General features: G+C 39.2%; 1 protein-coding gene across 5 annotated transcripts in view; it reads left to right on the top strand.

Moving 5' to 3' along the window:
- LOC148817507 (ephrin type-B receptor 2) overlaps positions 1-17,952 on the top strand; it is a 119,762-nt gene extending 101,810 nt beyond the window's left edge. For all 5 annotated transcript variants that reach the window (XM_088938103.1, XM_088938106.1, XM_088938108.1 and 2 more), the window contains 3 exons: positions 4,582-4,775; positions 8,520-8,675; positions 9,273-17,952. In XM_088938103.1, the coding sequence (XP_088794229.1) occupies positions 4,582-4,775; positions 8,520-8,675; positions 9,273-9,381 (459 nt within the window). In that variant the 3' untranslated portion in view covers positions 9,382-17,952. The remainder of the gene's footprint in view (positions 1-4,581; positions 4,776-8,519; positions 8,676-9,272) is intronic.
- The last annotated feature ends 3,446 nt before the right edge of the window (positions 17,953-21,398 follow it).

Below are 21,398 nucleotides of genomic sequence, written 5' to 3'. Positions count from 1 at the left end.
AAGCTTAGCTGCTTTTGCCTTTTCCTAACTGTTATAACAACGCATTGTCTTTTTTTTTCTTTTTAGCTAATACTGGTAATGGGAGTGTAAAATAAAATTTTTTTCTGTTTGAAATCAGAATGATGCAACTTACAAAACTGCAGTTGCCATGCTTGCAAAAACCACTGTTTGTTAGGGATTCGGTAAGAGAAACCAAAACCAATTAATTAACCCACTTGCAGGAGCTGATAAAGCCTAGCCGTGATCCAAAGAAAACAGTAGTCGAAGAAACGAGCCAAGAGTCCAGGGGAAGCCAGAGATCCAAACAGGGAAAGAGTTACCGAAGCCAGACCGTGATCCGAAACCGTAGACGATAGAGCAATCCGAGAGTCCAGGGGAAGCCAGAGATCCAAAACAGGGAGTAGGTACCGAAGCCAAGCCGTGATCCGAAAAACCGTAGTCAAAAGGGAAAAACCGTAGTCCGAAAACCAAGAAAGACACAAAGAGGAAGAAGACGTAGCGCAACTAGGAAGCTCGAAAGAAAAAACCAATACTGAGCGAGGAGGTAGGAAAAGACTGGTGTTTAAGTACAAGATGAGACGGGGGTGTGGTGGTGAATATGTAAACTGATAGGTAGACTAATGAAGTAAGACTACGCCTTCTTCTGCCTCTTCCGTTGCCGGGAGGCAGGGATAGTAATATTACCCCCCCCTCTACGGGCGGTTCCTGACGCCCTAGCGGGACAATTAGGAAAGTTGAGGTGGAAGTCCCGGATAAGGTTGGGATCCAGAATATCCTTCTCCGGAACCCAAGAACGCTCCTCTGGACCGTAGCCTTCCCAATCAACTAGATACTGCAGGGATCCACGAGACCATCGGGAATCTAGGATCTTATTGACAGCGCAGGCAGGGAGTCCCTCAATTACTCGAGGCGGTGGGGGTTTCTGTTGTGGTTTAGACAGGGTGGATCTGTGAAAGGGCTTAAGGAGGGAAACATGGAATGTAGGGTGGATCCGAAGGGTAGGAGGCAAGGCCAGCCGATAAGTTACTGGGGTAATCTGGGTGAGGACACGAAAAGGACCGATGTACCTGGGAGCAAGCTTGACAGAAGGTTGCTTTAGAGGAAGGTTGCGGGTAGACAACCAAACAAATTGCCCGTGTCGAAATCTGGGTGGGATTCGATGGTGCCGATCCGCCACTTTCTTCTGCTGAGCTGCGGTGTGAAGAAGGGTGGCTTTGGCCTTTCTCCAGAAGTTCTGCAGGTTCGCGATATATTCCTGAACAGATGGGACCTCCGTGTCGGGATGGGAGTCTGGGAGAAGAGGAGGCTGATAACCTAAGGCACACTTGAAGGGAGACATGCCAGTAGATGCAGTATACAACGAATTGTGAGCATATTCTGCCCATGGAAGCAATGACACCCAATTATCATGGATAGAGGAGATATAAGTCCGTAAGTAGGTTAGCAGTTCTTGATTCATGCGTTCCGTCTGCCAATTGGCCTGAGGGTGATAAGCTGATGTAAGCGAGACTGAAGCACCCAGCGACTTACAGAAGGCCTTCCAAAATTGGGAGACAAACTGGGGGCCCCTATCTGAAACAATATCTTTAGGAATGCCATGAAGACAGAAGATATGCGGTACGAACAATTCTGCTAGTTCCCGAGCTGTAGGTAAAGAAGGCAGGGGAATAAAATGGGCAGATTTGGAGAAGCGATCTACTACTACCATAACTGTCGTGTATCCTTGGCTTGGTGGAAGGTCAGTAATAAAATCAACTGAGAGGTGGGTCCAAGGACGGTCGGGGGTAGGTAAGGGTTGAAGAAGGCCTGCCGCCCTCATCCGAGAAGACTTCATTTGGGAACAGATAGAGCAGGCCTGGACATACTCCTTGACATATTTGGCCATAGTTGGCCACCAGAAGTCTCTGGAGATGAAATCCAAAGTACGTCAGAATCCAGGGTGTCCAGCGAAACGGGAGTCATGTCCCCATTGTAAAACTGAAGATCTGACTGGATTTGAGACGAATAAGTTGTCCTGAGGGCACTGAGGAGGTACCGTCTGTCCAACCAAGGTGCGTCTAACTATAACCTCAATGTCCCATCTTACAGCTGCCAGGAATTTACCAGATGGGATGATGGGTTCAGGAAGCAGTTTGGCCTCAGGAGGGTCGTGGATTCATGAGAGAGCATCTGCTTTGATGTTCTTAGAGCCTGGAGTGTAGGTGATAAGAAAATTAAATCTGGTAAAAAAAAGGGACCATCTGGCCTGGCGAGGACAAAGACGTTTGGCCGATTGCACATACTCCATACTTGATTTACACTTTTGTGATCAGTGTAAATCAAAAAAGGATGATGAGCACCCTCTAGCCAGTGCCTCCATTCCTCCAATGCCAACTTAATAGCCAAGAGCTCACGGTTACCAACCTCATAGTTCATCTGTGCAGGGGATAACTTCTTAGAGAAGAAGGCACAGGGGTGAAGAATCTGTTTTTCTCCATGACGTTGAGAGAGAACAGCACCCACACCATGGCCAGAAGCGTCCACTTCAACAACAAAAGGCAAAGAAGGATCAGGGTGTTTGAGGATGGGGGCCGTTGTGAATAGGTGTTTCAGGTGCTGAAATGCCTCTTCTGCCTGAGGGGTCCATTTACCTTGTCTTGGTCCTTTTCGAGTTAAGAAGGTTATTGGAGCAACCACCGAGCTGAAGTTTCGAATAAACCTCCTGTAGAAGTTAGCAAAGCCGAGAAACCGTTGTATGTGTTTAAGATTCTTGGGTGTGGGCCAATCCATAATCACAGAGACTTTATCACATTAGATTCCATTTCCACCCCTTCTGGAGAGATGATGTAACCTAAAAAATGAATCTTAGAAGCATTGAAAGTGCACTTCTCCAGTTTGACATAAAGTTTATTCTTAATGAGCCGGGAGAGTACTTGACTTGACTCTGACATGGAGAACATGATCCTGGAAGGTATTAAAAAAAATTAGAATGTCATCCAGGTATACCAAGACAAACCTTTGTAGTAGATCACGAAAAACATCATTAATAAAAGTCTGAAACACTGCTGGGGCATTTACCAAACCAAAAGGCATGACCAAATATTCGTAATGTCCATGGGTTGTCATAAATGCCGTCTTCCACTCATCCCCTTCCCAAATACGGATTAGGTTATAGGCCCATCGTAGATCCAGTTTGGTGAAGATCTTGGCCCCATGCACAGACTCGAGCGCTGCTGGAATTAGAGGCAAAGGGTACCGGTTCTTGATAGTGATCTCGTTAAGGCCACGATAATCAATGCAGGGACGGAGCCCACCATCCTTTTTCTCCACAAAAAAAAAACTGGCACATGCAGGTGAAGTGGATGGACGTATAAGTCCAGCCTTCAGAGAATCTTGTTATCCAGTTAGCCATTATATGCCACAGAAATGACCACAGAAGGGATATTTAAAGTGGAAAAAGAATTACAAGAAAAAAGCTTCTCTGTCGTTTCTGAAAGGCCAAAGGATAGTGAAAAACAAGCTATGGTTTAAGCACAGCATATGCAAGGATTTAGACTTGCATACATAATATTTAGAGGCATATTTAAGGCTCAATTATGCCTGTAAGACATACAGTATATACAGTATGTACTGTAAATGCAGATACCATTAGCTTCATCTAAATATGGCTATTTTTTAGCCTTTTCTGGAGGCAAGCGTTGATTCACATCCTGTTTGTTTGGAGACCAGCTTGCTTTCGTCTCACATCGCCAATACAGTTCCCATTGCACATCTATTAATTAAAAAGAATTCAAAGAGCAATATTAGTTTGTTTACATTGAGCACACTTGCATGAGCTGGTGTAGGAAAGGAGAGGTGTCGGAGTGATTAATCGGTTTCTGAGACTTGGCAAGTTGAAACTCATATGTCTCTTTCAGCCTGAGATAATGATCATAGTTTATTCATGAAGTGGCTGAATCAATAGAATGTCTTGTGTACGATCCAACACATCCTTGACTTCCCAGAAGCATTTGCTTTATTGTTCTTTAAACAAAGGAAATGAAAGAATCTGTGGGCAGGAATGCTGTGTAAATGTTAAACTAATGAATTCTGTTTCTTGATTAAGACTGTACACACAGTGTTTCAAGGAATACAGGATACATAGTGTACAGTATATCTCTTTGGACAGAAAACTATAAAATTTGCACGACCACTTTGACTCTTCCAAGCCCTCTTCATATTCTGTAGAAGAAATCACTGATGATGTTTTAAAGCAAAACATGTTACAGTATCAGATGTCTTGCAGACAGGCACATTCCCTCTGGTTTCTTTTAACTGTTCAGATTCGCATTCATCTAAATGAAGTGTTGAGAGGATTTTCAATTACAGAGAAAAGGCAATAAACTGCTGTTGAAATCTATAGTACCAAAGCAATATTACAAAAATCAGTAATAATTATAGACTGATGCCGTTTCAAACCATGCATAACGTTCTGAAGCTATCAAATTATTAATGGAAGCAATGGTATTCATTTTAACTGACATGAAGTAAATTGAAAGCAAAACACGGTTAAGCTGGGCTCTCATTGCTGCTGGTCCTCAAACTATGTGATGTCCTTTACAGGTCATCAATGCCATTGAGCAGGACTACCGGTTGCCACCCCCCATGGACTGTCCCAGCGCCCTGCACCAACTCATGCTGGACTGCTGGCAAAAGGACCGCAACAACCGGCCCAAGTTCGGACAGATTGTCAACACACTGGACAAGATGATCCGGAATCCCAACAGCCTGAAGGCCATGACCCCTCTGTCGTCAGGGTAAGACTAGGGGAGGAGGAACCGTACTGAGACTAGACTCTTGCCAAACTCAGTCTATCCATTTTGTAATTGCTTTATCCAATACAGAGTTGTGGGGGGGGGGTATACATCCTGGACGGGATGCCTGTCCATAACAGGGCACACACAGACACAAACTCACACCAGGACCAGTTGTCCCAGAAGCCAACTAACCTATTAGCATGTCTTTGAACTGTGAGCAGCCAGAATAAACCTACACAAACACAGGGAGAACATACAGTACAAACGGGCAGATAAAATCCCAGGTTCGGAATTGAATCTAGAGCCCTAGTGCTGCGAGGTAGCAATGCTAACCAGTGTGCCCCTGTGCTGTGCTGCCCTTCTTGCCAAAGTGTTTTCTAAAAAGATTGTGAGCTGGATAGTTTTCTCATGATAGGATCACCCTTGCCTTTTTCATGACATATCTGTGGTGTACTACAATGAGCTCACGGTGCAAAAGCAAAACAAAAACAGAAATCACACAGTAATATAACTGTTATTTGTAAAGACCTTTGTTCTTTCTTGCTCAAAAATAATAACAATCTTCATATCTTCAAGCCACTTTAAATGTACGTGTTGTAAACCCTCAAGAGGTATCAAGAGGTATTAGCAATCGGCATCCTCAGAAATACACATAAGGAAAAAAATGAAGTTAGTCTATATTGTGAAAACGTGCATTTTTAAAAAATTATTTGTCTTCTGTTAGTGCTTTTCTAAACACTTTAGATTCAAATTAGGCTAAACCACCAAAAATGAATTTATTGCTAAGCACAACCTATTTGTCAGGTAAATTCTTGACACCAGGAATGAGGCCCTGTAGAGAAATTATTGACTTTGTTAGAGGTATAAAGCCTAGTTTAGATGAAAGTTGTTCTCTGGTGCACATACTTAGAGCCAGCTGTAGATTAAAGCTTGAGGTAAATCCTGGTCTCTGGGGCTGAATGACACCAGGCATGTTTGTAAACGCTGTCTCTCTCCTTGCACTGATTATAGTCACAGGCAGCAATGGAACAAGGCAGCTGTGCTGTTGATTGCTCCATTGACAATGCATTGTTGTTGATCCCTATCACTTTCACTTACTCTCAATCACTAAGCTGGCTGACAGGAATTGCATGCAGCGGCACATGGCCTAAATCCAGCCTGCATTCATCATGTACAGTTCGCAGAGGAACCCTTGAAACTCTGGTGTCCTGAACTTCACATGACATTCATCAAGTGTGGATTGAACCAATTCCATCCTATGACAAGATTTTTCTGTTAAAATCCACCAGACTCGTTTGTTTATTCCTCACTAGCAAGGGGCGGTTGAAAGCTGTTGTACAATGACATGCCATGGAGGTGGTGGCAGAAGAACAGCACAGGACTTTTTTATTCCATGGTAACACAAAAATAGAGGAAATTAATGAATGGGGCCAATTTCTCTGAGAAATGGGCCTGTAAAAATAATATGACAAAAATCCTTGTTGTTTCAGTGCTCAAGCCAGAAAAGGCATTTATTTGGAAGCAGGTTGAGCCCTGTGGACACAATGTTGTCGATCACAAGGTTTTAGCCTCCTGAACCTGGGGTTCCTCAATCGGTAGCACACAATTCACTGATCATTGCCAGCGCAGAGTTGGGATTAGTCTCCTCAAATCTCCTGTTGCTTGCTTAGCATCTGTAGGTTTGCTGTGACATCAGTGAGAGACATTCCAATCTTGCAGTCAGTACTATCTCTCCTGTCATGCTGTGTGATAGCAACATGTCCACATGTCTTGTGCTTTTTTTGAGCAGTGCAGGAGTTGCAGTCATAAAGCTCAGTCACATACAGTTGGTGATCCTGAATTGGGAGGGTATAAAAATAATTACTCACTCCAAAAATAATACAAATCATAAGGAAATATTCTGTAATTGAAGTGGGTAACAGAGGAATGAGAGGGTGGGGCGTCTGTCCGCATAAATTTTGTTGCTGTTTAAATCTATGGACCTCACAGTTTTTCAAGGATGCACACAAATTTGGCAGACACTGCAAATAACACAGGAAAAGTCATTCAGTCTGTTGTGAGACCAGCAAATAAAGAAGACTGCAACTGCATCAGGGATTTTACTTATTAGTGGTGAAACTAGAGAAGCACTGTGTTTCTCACAAACAGTGTACATTGTAAAGCATTAACAAGAACCTATACGATTATCATATTTGAAGCCATTACAATTTCAAAACAACTTATTAATCTCTTAATAATAGTGAAGTTAGTGAGTTAGTAAACATCCACGGTTTGCATGAGCTTCCTTTTGAACATACATCTCCAGTGTGTTGGTCAGGGATTTCTTTACAGAATTTCTCAGGTTTCTGTTGCTTGAGTGGAAGGGAGAGTTAAAACGCATGATTTAAAAGGTGCATCACTTTTAAAGATCATGTGGCACATAACTGTAAGTAGCCTGAAAGATACAAACATTTGGTGCCAATTGCTCAAACTGGATCTCTGAGTAAATGAATGAGATGTATGCTTCCAGTGCCTTTTCAGATCATGCTCTCCATTTAATTTTTTTTTTCTATTTGCTGGTTTTAATAAAATAAGGAAGAGGACTCCAGCGTTCAGCAGAATTTTTAGAACAATTCCATCCTGGGGCTTTCAACCTCATAAACAAAAACTTTAACTCTGCAATATTTCAAATGTGCTTTTAATTAGGTTACAGATGCATGGGTTCAAGCTCGTAGGTTTAAAAATTGGTTTTCATAAAAAAAATGACTGACACAACACTATTTTTAATGTGAGGTCAAATACTTTGGTTACATGTTTCTTTTCCATATGGCACAATGTATCTGTGCCATACATTTCGTTTTTGTTGGTGCCAAATGGGTATGTAAAAAACAAATTAGCTTGTCACATTTGTTATTTTGGTGGATTCTTGAGGCAAACATGTATATAGGCCACTTTCAGCGCTTTAAAAAACAATGGTTTTTAACTTTTGGAAAGCTAAAGTACTGAATTTTATAGATTCCTTTGCATTTTTGTTTTTGCTCAGAGAACATTCTTTGATGTGTTTTGTTTCCTGTGTGTTTTCACTTTTCAGATTTGTATGTGCTGACTAAATATTTGTGGAAAAAAATAGCTTCTTACTTAAAGTTCAGCAAGAGAATATCTGGTTAGGAAGTTAATTAGTAATTGAAGCCTGCTGGTTACACATTATTTTCGGAGATGTGCAGCACTGAAAAAAAACTTCTGTGTTGCTCTTTCACTCATTCTCGGGCAATGTGCTCAATACCCATTTTTTGGCTGGAATACGAGTTCCATCAAGCCTGAGGTAAATTTAATGGGGCAGTCGGCCAGTCTTCATATAGGCAAGCACCTTCAATCATAAACAAGAAACAAGTTAACACAATGCTAACTCTTAAGGAAGAGTTATAGATGTCAGTTTAAGCATTTACGTCTGAGAACATTCAAAATGAAAGCAATATTATTATGAATAGTAGACGTGTATATTATATAGTGTTCTATAGTGTCCCAATTCTCAATTCAAACATTTCTATAGGTAATCTATAGATTTGCTGTTGTCGGTGCCTTACAAATGTTGCATTCAACAAGAATGAATCAGCAAAAAACATGATATGATATGAACTAAAACCGATAAGGTAAAAAAAGTAGGTGATGTAAATTCTTCACTAAAGCTGAGTTTGTTGGTCTCACTGTTGGTAGCATGTCTTCTTTAAAAGCGCTGGTTGTTGACCCCATTCTTATTCTTTTCAGTGTTCATCTCCCCTTGCTGGATCGCAGCGTCCCTGACTTCTCCAGTTTCAACACTGTGGATGAGTGGCTAGATGCTATCAAAATGGGCCAGTACAAAGAAAACTTTGCCAATGCTGAATTCACAAGCTTTGATGTGGTCTCCCAGATGACTATGGAGTAAGTGCATGACTTTCCCTACCTGATCACTGGGATAATTAATAAAGTGAAATTCTCCTAAAAATTGCAAGACAGAGACTCGTGTGCCCATCCTTAATCAGTTGTGCTTTGTAAATACATTCTCAAAAGTGTACTTAGGCAAACAACGTCTGCACATCAGAACACGATCTTTGCTTCTTAAGGAAATCCAACTCTCAGTGTTGTGTTTTTACTTGTTTGGAATTCTCTTTCTGTTACTTCACTGGTTACAAGAGAAGTGTAAACAAGAAATAATACACTGTAAATGTAGAAAAGTATTTTTTAATAAAGTTTGAGCTATTGTGCAATTACCTCCATGAGACGAAAAAAGGGTAATAATCCTATTCCAATTTAAATTTGGAACTAGACATGTTGATTTAATCTCCGTTTGGGCATCCTTTCAATTTGGAAGTGAGATTGCCAGATGTTCCATACAGTAACTACCTTTGTTAATTGTATATTTCACAATTTGCTTAACATGAGAAAATGGTAAAAGATCACTTCGAGAGTTTTTTTTTTGTAGTAACCAGTCAGCTCAAAATGACTTTTTTTGTCTCGCCTGCCCTTTTCTCTTTGCAGTGATATTCTGCGAGTGGGCGTGACGCTAGCAGGCCACCAGAAGAAGATTCTCAATAGTGTGCAGATGATGCGAGCCCAGATGAACCAAATCCAGTCTGTGGAAGTTTGACCTTAAGAACAGGGGGAGCCGGACCCTGAGCCTGGTCTTCCTGTGACACTGTCTTTCAAACGTCCCCCTGTCCTCCAACCCCTTCCCCATCCTCTCCTTCTTCCCTTTCCTCAAGCCCTCGTTCTGCCCTAAAAGAAGACTTTGCCCAGCCCGATCTCCTTGACAACCAGCACAGAACACTAGGAAGACAGTAGGCCGACTGTCAAAGCCAAGTCTTTCATGGTGAACTTAAGCAGATCGAGTCTTTAGTTTTTATTTCTCATTTTTTTGGTTTTGTTTTGTTTGTTTCTTTGTCTTTTTGTTTTTTTAAAGAAAAACTAAAAAAAGAAAAAGCTAATTAAAACCTGAGGAAATATATATAGATTATATATATATGTATACATACAGAACTGAATGAAAAGGCTACCCTTTAAAAGGGCTAAGAGAAAACACACAAGAAGACAAAACGAAACTGGGGACACCCCATCCAACCCCTTCACACAACACACACAAACTACGCAGCTCTGAGAACTTTGCGCTTTCATTATTAAGCCTTTAAAAAATGTAAGATGACATTTCCTCTTCTGAATCCCAGCAACTGAAGAGAAACCATGGAAGAATTGTAAGGACCAAGAAGATGCCCCGGTTGTTACCGCGAGCAGAAAAAAATATTGTGGAACCCTCAAACCATGAAATGAGCCTCTTCTCGGCAGGACTTGCCCATTTGAGCTATTTCTGAGACTTAAATAGAAAAAATACTTGTAAAACAACAGAAAAAGATTTTTCTTTTTCCTCACATTTAAATGTTCTCTTTGACAGTGTGGAAATTGTGATAAATCTTTTCTTTGCTTCATTTCATCTTTCCGGATTCAGGATTTTACTTCCTTCTTTTTAAATGCACCACAGCCTGCCAAATGGAACAACCCTCCCTTGTACCTCTGATGTCATCAACCTGTACATATCAGATACATGTGACACTTTCTGATGTCATCGCTAACAGGCAGACCTGAGACCGACGCCGGACCTTGGCTACATTACGATTTCAGGATTTGATGAACTGGTTCAAAAAGATGTGCTTTTTGGGGCGGGGGGAGAGGAAGCATTATTGTTTGCTTATATTAATATTTTTCTTTTTCAAACTGTTTTTTGAAATATAACATGATGATTCAGTGACGTTAATGCCATCATACCAGCTTTCTCCAGAGAATTATAAAAATGTTTTGGGTGTTCTTTTCCTATATTGTTTACATAGAAGGACCCTGAGTGCACATATTTTTAGTCTTCACGAGATATAGAATGAATTCCCGTTCTTGCTTTGAACCTTACCATGTCTGTTTTCGGGCCTCTATGGTTTCCACACAACAAGGTAGCTCCTACAGATAGGGAGCTAGACTGTGAGCATGCTGTGTTAGGAGTGGTTTCACAGGGAGCTTGGCTTCAAAACACTTTGCAGAACACTGTGTTGATGAGCTTTCATTTTCTTTGATTATTATTTGTGTTTTTTTTAAGTAACTTGACCTTTTTTTAAAAAAAATGTTTTATAATGAAGCATTAGGATTTTTATTACCACAGATGAAGACGGAAATGTAATTTCGACTGAAATAGTTTAGAGGACGGTTCCTTTTTTTACCAAGGTTGGAAAGTCTTTGCAGATTTGGTGGTAGGGTACTTTTTATATACTTTTGTTATGATCATAAGATTACATGGTAGGGAGTTCAGATGCTTTAGGCACCTTTCTTACTTGGATGGTGAGGGTGCAGGGGAAAGAAGGTTGTTATTAGATCTGGGGTGATTTGGAGTAGAAGGAAATGTGTAAGATCAGTTTTTAACAGGGTCCATACACTACAGACTTGTCTTCAACAACACTGTAAGGCAGTGAGGGGATCGTGGCACTTGCCTTTAACATACCAGCACAAAAACAAAAGGTTTTTATAACCTTATATATAAGCTGCCATATTTAAGTGGGATCTTCCCAGTATAAAAACAAGAATGAATACCCATTACAGGATATTGTGGAGATGCAGAGTTTTAAAAGTTAATGGTTAATTTGCCTCATTAATTGATAAATTCTACTCTTCTCTTAAAACATTGTGTGGAACAACTTTCCCTGCCTTTCAACCGATTTTAACTTTTAGGAGATTTTTCATTGTGTATTTAAAGAAAATCAAAAATCTGTTTGGTGGTTTTAGAAAAAAAAAACAAAGCCATGGTGCTATTCTTTCTTTTTAAGCAAAAAGAGACCTTTTGCTCAGAGAATTCCAGTGATTTTTTTAATCACTTGTCTTTCTTATTCTTTAATTACACTTAAATCTGGCAGATGAACAGAGAGATGCCACTGTTAATGTGTTTAGAGTACATTTTAGCTGTGGGATGTCGGGAATTGAAATTAAAATGGTGGAGGATTTCCATTACAATGATAGCCACTGAAAACTGAAAAAACATGAAGGACCCTTACTGGTACATGAAAGGAAACATCAGAAGGTTGCAAACTCTGCTGTAGCTAAATAAGAACACTAGAATCCCAAACTCTCGAGCCTCTGAGATAATTCTTAGGGAAACATGAAAGACTAACCCTGTGACTTTCAGGGATGAGACAATTTGAACAGTGAACATTCAATATTTTTTAACAAGCAAGACTGGACTCAAGCTGTTTTCACTTCTATCAGGTGCTCGCAGGAGTGCTGTGTTCTTTGTAGTTCAGTATTCCGTGTACATCCTGAAGTATCCTTGTTATGCGAAAGGTCTTCAAAAACCCCAGTGCCTGATAGGGCTTTCTTCGGGGTGAGATAAGAATGAATTTGCAGCAGAGTACCTTATCTGATTTGGCCATCAGAATTCTCTACTGAAGGATAACAGCCTACCACGCTTATTTAAAGAAGTCCAACAATATTAATCTGAAGGATGATGATCCCCACTCACCTCAACAAACAGGGGTAGTCCTGATATGCTGGTTGCCAAGCGATGTTGGTTTATGTCTGCGTATAATCAGAACTCTGAGCCACCTGCCAATTGCCATTTAGTAGACCAGTACTCAATGGCAAGTTTCCATTGGGCAGTGAAAATAATACTCTGGTAAACAAGAAGCTGCCATCAAGTACAGGAGTTCTAATTTTCAAATGACTGAGTGGGCTGAAATTCTGATTTTATCAGGGCCCTCACCTTGGTTTTGGGCTCCAGCAGGTTTGCTACAAAAATCTTCTGTAAAGTTCTGTGAATACAGTATGTGCTTCCAAAATTGAATAAACAAGCTCTTCCAAAATTGTTTTAGAATGCTTCCCATTCCAAAATGAACATCACCCCTTTCAGGCAGTTCTCAAAGTTACGTATCAGAAGAAAGGATCAAGTGACTGTACAGAATGTTTTTATGCGAAAGGTTCTGTCATTTGCTCTGGATGATGGTAATTGTCAAATTTACCCACACCAACCAGGGCTTGCCCCAAAACTACATCTGCACCTTGCAGTCCAGCAGTCCGTTCAGTGATTTATGTTTTAATATCTTTAATATCAGTTGCACAGCTTGAATCTTACAATGTGTCCTGATTCATGTGTTAATGCATGTTTTGTTTGTTGTTGCATAACTTTATATTTTTTGCTCATCATATACACTACAGATATTGGAAAATATCATCATTTGCTTTGATTCTTCACATCTTTGGATTTATAAAGATTTGTGAGTGGATACCCATGTGGTTCAAAGACGGGTATCCTTCCAGCTTCAGTATTATCCCATGTCTTTTGTGTTATTACACCTTATTTTCAGTTTAGTTGAATTTAACTTCAAGGTAGCGATACCTGCTGTAAAATAGAAAGAGCCTGAGCATCCACTGTTGGACCGTCTTCTATTGCTAATGTGTTACCATTCTTGAAAAATTCTGCTATATTTGGTTCATATTTTTTTTCTAAATATCTTGATTGTTCTTCAGTTAGCCAGGATGCATACAATCTGGATTCTTCCCATAGTTTTGTTTTTCTGTACTGCACTTTTCTTATTGCAGGATAGACTTGAATCTTCTTGCCACACTGTTTCCAGATTTGAATAAGGTACCTGGTTCACACTGTTCAAATTGGAAGAGAGTTTCTAAAGAGTTCTGGATACATCAAAAATAACTTAATATTCGAGTGCTGTAGTGGAGTTAGTTTTCCCCCATAAAATTTATAAAAGCAGAACATAATTATAAAAAGCTGTTTTTTTAAGCTGCACAGTGCACAGAACCTCTGGGTCAATTATGATTTTATCATAATTACTTTAAAAAATATTAAGTATTACTTAACGTATTTTTAAGTATTTTAAAATGATGCATTTTTTGTTTAAACAGAATATCTTGAAAGGAAATTAAAAGTCAGAATTGAAAGATGAGAGATCATCTTTGCTGCTTGTGTAGATTCTCTCACTTAGGTCATTTACAGCTTTTAAATAAGAGTATATAGTCAAGCTTGCATTAAAAGGCCTTGAACAGATAAAATTCAATCAGGCCCTCTGGCTGACACATAAACATATATTGTTTCTGTAATTCTAAAATTAGATCAACCCTTGGAATCATCTTCTAATGCAGTCAGAATGTAAGAACCGGAAACAATTATGTGTTCCCTTTTTACATCTTCTGTCAAACGTTTATTTTTTTCCACCATAATCATGAGAAAATCTGTGAAGTTGCTGTTGTTACAAACCAACATTAAGATTGATTTCACAGAAATACGTTGCTAGGCTGCTGCTGGTGTTGTGGGTCAGGCTGGGCTGAATTAGTCCAACCCCAGCTCATCAAAACATACAATATATACAGTAAAGCTTTTTCTTAAACATGCATTTAAAGTATGCAAGAATGTTTCATCAGCACAGCTTGCTAATGCAGGCTGGTTTTTTTTATAAGGAAACAGTATCATTTGCAGTAACAAAATGCATGCTTTCGTTCAAGAATACCAGGGTATTTTCCTTACCTTAGTTTCCCAGTTTTGGGCTGGTACTGTACACTGATTAGGGTGGATAGCTCACATCTCAGAAAACTGTGGTTTTGATTTGAAGTTGGTTTTCTTCCAGGGGTGATGTAAAAATTCAGTTTATTTGACAGCAGTAAAAGAACTTAATCTTCTTGTGTAACTTCATAATTGTATGGTGGCTCTAAATGTAAAGGTCTCATGAGAGAGGTGCATACCTTCACATACTATACAGTATTGTAAATGACTGAAAGATTTCTAAAGTTAATCTAGGTTATTCTGGATGTATCTGTATAAACTGTTCTTTCACCTATGAAGAACTCAGGTGATCGAAGTTTTTAGCTTCGGGATAATCTATTGCTCTTTTTTAGCTGTGAGCATTCAAGTTATGAAGTTATGAATGAAGTGGCACTCCAGATTGCATATTTCGCCTGTGCTTATTTGCAAACGAGAGCAGCACATTGCATTTTACAGGCTACAACACTGGGGGCCAATTCATTTATAATCTTCTGAGCATAATCACTGGGATAAAGTACTGCAATAGTGAAAATAATTCATTTATAATCCTTCATGTGGATATACAGTATTTGCTTTTTATTACAAGACCACATATGTTTTCTACAATTTGTGCAGCTGTCTGTTTCTTAAGAAATTATGGGTCTTCTGGTTCAGAGCTCTTGTTTTCTAGTTAGCATGCATTGCACACTTCAGTGGGTGGCATTTATAGAAAGTCAATGGCTTCTGCAAGTTGATCTCATTGCTGTGTATTTTATTTTTTGATTTTGCCACAGAGTTACATCAGCTATTACCATGAGAGCTGTTCAACAAGCAGATGCATTGATTTTCTTTTTGGAGTTTAGGGTGCTCTCTACAATGGCCACTTCAAATGGACAGTAGTGGATGCGGCTGCTTTTTCTGTCTGTTTTTAATTAAAAAAACAGACAGTTTATTGAAAACACAACAGCAGATATCTCAAACTGCAAATATATTGCAAACAAAAGTGCAATACATAGAATTCTGCCAAACAAGTTCTATCTGCAGCTAAAGAATTGGTCCAGTGAGAAAATAGCAGCTTAATACTATAATGCATTTTTTTTATGGAAGATGCCAAGAACATACGATTTCTGTATAAATTGAAAAGATGGCTTTTATTCTCAAATGAAGCATGTTAAAAATGTATTTGAGCCGGCTTCCTCATTTTTGTTGTATTGTCTAGGACTGATTAATCTCTGTTAGTACAAAGCAGATACACTAAAACAGGTTTATTACAAATATAAAATCATAAAACCTCCCTAATTTCAACTCCCTTTTGGGGTTGTCATTATGGTGGTGCATCGTTTAATTTAGTTGTGTTTCTCCTCATGGATAATTTTTGGCTTTTGTCATGTTTATGTGCATTATCTCCTACACATTCTGTCAAGAAACATTGTGAAATGAGAGGCACTGGATGGACAGAGCGTTTTCAGTTGAAATATCTGCAAGGTCTTACAGCCAATCCCCTAGTTTTGTTCTGAAAGAAAACTAATTCCAATGGCATATCAATGTGTGATATATGGAAGTTAGACTTCAAACAAGCACAGAGGAATGTTACAGTTTTAACGTTTTTCAGCTAGATGAAAATGAGAAAATTCATTTCAAGTCTGCTTTTCCTGGCAAGGGTTGCAGCACAATGAAAAAACAGAGGAAAAGATTGTGACACATCGCTGGATTTTCCCGCAAATGTTACAAAGTTACTGGTGTGTACTGTATATTGAAGTCCAGGAAAAAAAGGCTTTGCTGGATGAGGGCTTTTACTCTTGAATGAAGATGAGTTTAAAAATAAAAACTGGGGAATTTGCCACCTGAAGTTTCTCAGAAAATGACTCTACTTAAGCAGATTTATGATCTACACACAATATGTTTCAATTGTAACAGTTTGGCTAAAGCACGATCCCAAAAGTGAGAAAGATTTAATCTTTTTGAATGTATATGAATAAGTGCATTCAAAAAGAAATCATACAATGGCCAATACATTGTCTAGGTTGTAAATTGCTCTAAAGCTCTTAATAAAAACACTAGCATTTTCTTTTTTTATATTGTAATGTACAAAGGACAGATTAAATGTTTCAAACTTTTTTTTACATCTGTTGTTTTTCTCTTTGGAAATCACTTCTCAAATGCATGATACACATCTGTCCTTTTCAACAGAAAATCTACTGCTTTAATGGTATGAAGGTATAAACATTGTACAGTTCTTCATAGATTAGTATACCTTTTTGAAGCAGTTGTGAACGGATTCTCTTTCAGCTAACCAGGTTGGTTATCTTTCATTGAAGCAGGTGAATAGTGCACATATTAGCTCACTAATTTTGTTGACTGGGGAGATCCCTTTCCAAACAAGACTTTATGGTGCTAAATTGCAGTTGTTTCCGTCAGTTTAGAAATGAGTGGATATAGCACATGATACCGAGTGTCTGTACAGGAATAAAATAAGACAGTTGTGGTGAGAGAACGTTCTCTGGAGGATCACCTAAAGTGTGCATGAGCAGTATCGATCGACGATGTGCTGTGAAACTTGAGGAGAAATTACAATGATTATTAATAATTTTGAGTCAGTCAATAAAAGTCTGACATGCCACTGATTATTAAAAAAAGCACCATGGGCTGTTGTTTGCCCAGTGTGAAAATAGGTTGTTTTCAGAATCCCTCAAGACTTGCTGTCTGCCACAGCATGGGTTTTTTATTAGGATTTGATGGCATTCTGAGAAACCTGGTCTGGGATTAATATTAGGAGTGTGCCGGTAGTCCATCTTCATTGATCACCCACTCATAAACTCTGAACTCATCAGAGCGGTGTACAGTATATATTAGAAATCACTGGCCATGTTAACCTGCCTCTAAGACAGTGTAAGCGCAATTCTGTCTGCAGTCATCATTATTAAAATAGCAATGTAAGAATTGCCATCTGATATGAGTGTCATCAAAGATGGTGCTTACGGCTGATGGTGTTGAGTGAGGACTAATTGGCACAAGCGTTTAGATTATGGGAATCCCTCCATATTTGGTGTGGGGAAGGGGGTCATGGAGACGGATGGAAGGAGAACAGGGGAATTCGGGAACCTTTGCTCTCTGGGCCAATGTAACAGTTTGAATGGTGGCCCACAGCACTGTACTTGTGTGACACATAAAAAACAAGCTGAGCCAGTGTTTATTTTTTTGTGTGGGTTGTTGGCTTCGGTCTGTCTTGTCGTGCCCTCTGGTTGTGGCTGCATGTGGATACGTGCTTTTTGCAGTTCTACTATGTAGAGAATGGCTTCCTTTTTTAGGCCCCCCTGCCTTTGTGTAGTGAAAGAGCTCCCCTAGCTGTTTGCTGTTTTGACAGTAAGCCCACCAATGTCCATCTGCCCAGTTCTCCAGCCCCCCAACCTACAGACCTCTCTCTCAGCGTTCGTCCTCCTTCCACTTTCTCCAGTCCACACAGCGCCCCCTCATGGAGCACACACCGCACTGCCGGCCCAGACCACTGTGACTGAAGCGGGAAGGCCTGTACTCTGTATAAATGTACATTGACTGTAACCCTGTGAATGATGTAACAATTTAATTATTTGTAATATTGTTATTGGTTTATTTTCTAAAAATGGAAAGCCCATTTGACTCTCCTCAATAAAAAGAAAAGAGATCTGTTATCTTCCATTGTGCTTCTTCAGCTTGAAGATGATAGTGCTTGTCATTGTCCTTTCTCCTTTTATTTTCAAGTATTGAAGATGCACTGAATTCTGAATGATACTCTTGGACAGGTGTTTGGTTAAAGGTAAGGTCAAACACTTTTGGTTTAATCAGTTCTATGAGTCCTCTAATTTTAATGTACCTGTATGCTGTATAGTATCTATACTTTATTAGTTTTGAACAGCTTGCCTTCTAGTTCAGGAAGTGTGTTAATGCAGATTAGTGGTCTAACTTAGTAATTACGGTTAAATGTGTGAGAAGCTTGACTCATAGCACCTGATTGCTACTTTTTACACAATGGATCTTGAGAATGAGCTGGAGCTTTAATTTTTAACAATAGCTCTCTTGCATTTAATCTTAAAACCTCTGCATTTTTCACTTAGCATTTCAGCAAGAAATTGAAATGATTAGAAGTTCCGAAGGGAAAGTTCTATCGCTAGACAGAAAGGCTTTGCATTTCTTCTAAAGTCTTGCCTTTGTTTTGTTGCCCAGTATGAGCCACGGTGCACTGAATATTGGTGTTCGTTGAGACTCAAAAGTGAAAAAAGAGACACAAGGAGGCTTTTTCTTATGGTAGTATCTTAGAATTGCATACTGTATATGGAACCAATCTTCAGCCACAATGTAGAATGTACTCCATCAGAATGTTGCATTTAATAAAGATTGAAGATAAAGAATGAAGAAGGGAATGCGGAAATACATGCATGTTAAAGCAGCATGAACTGCTGCTTCCATTTCTGCTCCAGTAACACCAACTCTTGCTTTTTGCCAACTTTAAGACCCCAGCAGCAGTAGATGTGTGAAGTACCCACAACCTCTGTATGACCTCATCCTGAGTAGCGAACACCTCACTCCTTCTTATAAGGGAAATGCAGCTCAAGAACAAAAGGTCACAAGTTCAACGTGCACCATCATCCCATCATCATCAACTGTCTCATGGTGTTAATGGTCGTGACTGTTGGCTCAACAGGACCCCGGGTTGGTGGGTTCAAATTATTATGGTAGGTGGGTTACGTGTGTTTTCTGCTGCCAGATGATATCCAGATGAAATCCTTAGGTCAGTTACTAACAACCAACAAACTAGATTGAATAAAGTACAGTAGATGGTTTCCTCTTGTTTGCAAACTCTTATGTCCATATTTTCTTATACTCTTCTGTATAACTTAGAAATTGAGACAAGTAAACGAGTAAAAGAGACTATTTGTGTCATCTTGCAAATAGAATAGGCATTTAAAATATTTTATAAAACATAAAATAATAAGGGATAAATTAACTGGACACTGTGTTTCAGAGCAGGTACAGTGTAAAAAATAAAAAGAGATGTTTCAGTGGTTTGGGGCACAAAAGTAATTTGTGATCAGCCCAAAGACGATCAACGAAGAAGAAAGTTAGTTATACTGTAGAAATACATTACTATTATAATTACTTTCAAATGTCTTTTAATTTTGGTGAATGTCACAAAAATTAAATTCTCTTCTCGGCCGATGTATGTATTTGCTGGCATAAAAGCATGGAAACAGTTTTTATTAGTGGGAATAGTCCCATACAAGCATCCATCCACAAGCATCCATCCATTTTCTAACCACTTTTTCCAGTTCAGGGTCGTGGGTAGTCTTAATCTATCCCAACAAGCAACAGGCGCAAGGCACAGTACACCATGGGTGGGTACACCAGTCCATTACAGGGCAGGCAGACACAAACACAGTTTTAAAAAACAGAAAAGTATGAAAGCTAATAAAAAGATCTTTGTGAAATGTAACTGTAACATAATGCAGGATTCCCAGGTCCAGAATTGAGCCCAGGACCCCTGTGCTGTGAGATACCCAGCATACAAGTACAGTACAGTTTAAAAACACAGACAACAAAGAAGAGCCCCGTTATTCCTGTATGCAATTCTTTTGATTGGAACAAAAGGTGGCAATAGTACTCAAGCAGTAAAAGCAAAAGTAGCAGTTCTCTTAACAAGGGAATTCTTAGCACGGGGTGATATTTTCAATAGTTAGAAATAATATAATCATCATGAAGCACAGAAGAGATTTTGTTAGGATATTTTTTGTCTAAAAATGGAAAAGGTTTACTCAAGACTATATAACTACAAAAATGCACTGTGTTCCATAAATACTGTATTTATGAGAACACTGAGTGAAAATTGCAGGTACGAAGCCCAGTTTTCAGTTCGTCAGCTGTGAGTGAATAACTTTCAATGGCTAGCTGGACATTACATAGGTTACTGCATTCCATCTGAAAAATAGCAAAGACATGCTACAAAAAAATCAAAGAATAACTGTATCTTTCTTTGCATAGAGAACAAGAAGTGAACAAAAGCAAACACTTGTATGGTCAACAGTACGCTGCATTTTAATCCAGTGCAGGTTTTTTCATGTTTTTCCACTTTCATAACAGTGACCTTACTATTTTACATTCACTGTTAAAGTTTTAAACTGCTAATGTTAGTTGCATCGGTTACCTTTTTTGCAGTTTTGTTATATGGGAAATTGAACTGGAGTGAGGTGCCCCATATCCACCACCACATTCAAAACAGATGAATGGAACAAGCCATCTGAAACAGTTTAAATTAAATCTGAAGAGATTCAATGCTCTTCATAATTTTGTGATTTTTTTTGCAGAACCCAATTCACGTAACCCAGAGATGAGGTCTGCTATTGAATCAAATCTTCAATCCATGAAACCGTTGCAAATATCCAATCCCAGTATCCATCCCATTCATCCCTGATGGTATTATTCCAGTGGGCAGTTGCAAACAGAAAGCTGCTATCAAAAGACACATTTTGCAGCTGGCAAGTGGCTCATTCCATTTTAATCCAGGTGAAGTCTTTCTGTTTGAGTCAAAGTATTAAAAAAATCCTTAAAAACCTCAAAAGAATCAGCCAAAAATCTCTCCCTCGATTAAGCTCTTAAGTACTATGGTTATGCAGTGATGACACAAAGATGATATTATATAAATGTTACATTGGAATTTCATTTGTGTATTTGTGTTTTCTCACGATGACCCTGCTTGCAGTTCATTTTCTTGTGCCAAACAGTTTCCAAACACAAATTCAAACTGAAACGCTCCAAAAACACCCAAAGAAGGCTCCACAGCCAAAATGTTGTGTTTCTTCTCTTTTCAGCATGGAATAAACCTTTACTTGTTCCTTTTCAGCCTATGCATGCTGACGCAGCTACCTACTTGAACTACTTCATTCTCGAAGATAGTCTTGCACATTCTGAATGAGATCAAAAATAACTAAATAATAGCTCAGACTTGCAAATTGAGCACAACCTCCCAATTGGGCTCATTCTTGTGACCATGCTGTGTTTCTTTAGTGACAGACAGAGACCAGCATCCTAATGTAGCTCTGCAGGGGAAGTGCTGGGCACAGGAAAGGCAGTGGCGTCCA

Source organism: Atractosteus spatula, chromosome 20 (assembly GCF_055471065.1).
Source record: "Atractosteus spatula isolate fAtrSpa1 chromosome 20, fAtrSpa1.hap1, whole genome shotgun sequence".
NCBI classification, from domain to species: Eukaryota; Metazoa; Chordata; class Actinopteri; order Semionotiformes; family Lepisosteidae; genus Atractosteus; species Atractosteus spatula.
The sequence above is the reverse complement of the archived record's forward strand: the minus strand, read 5'-3'. Positions and strand labels throughout refer to the sequence as shown.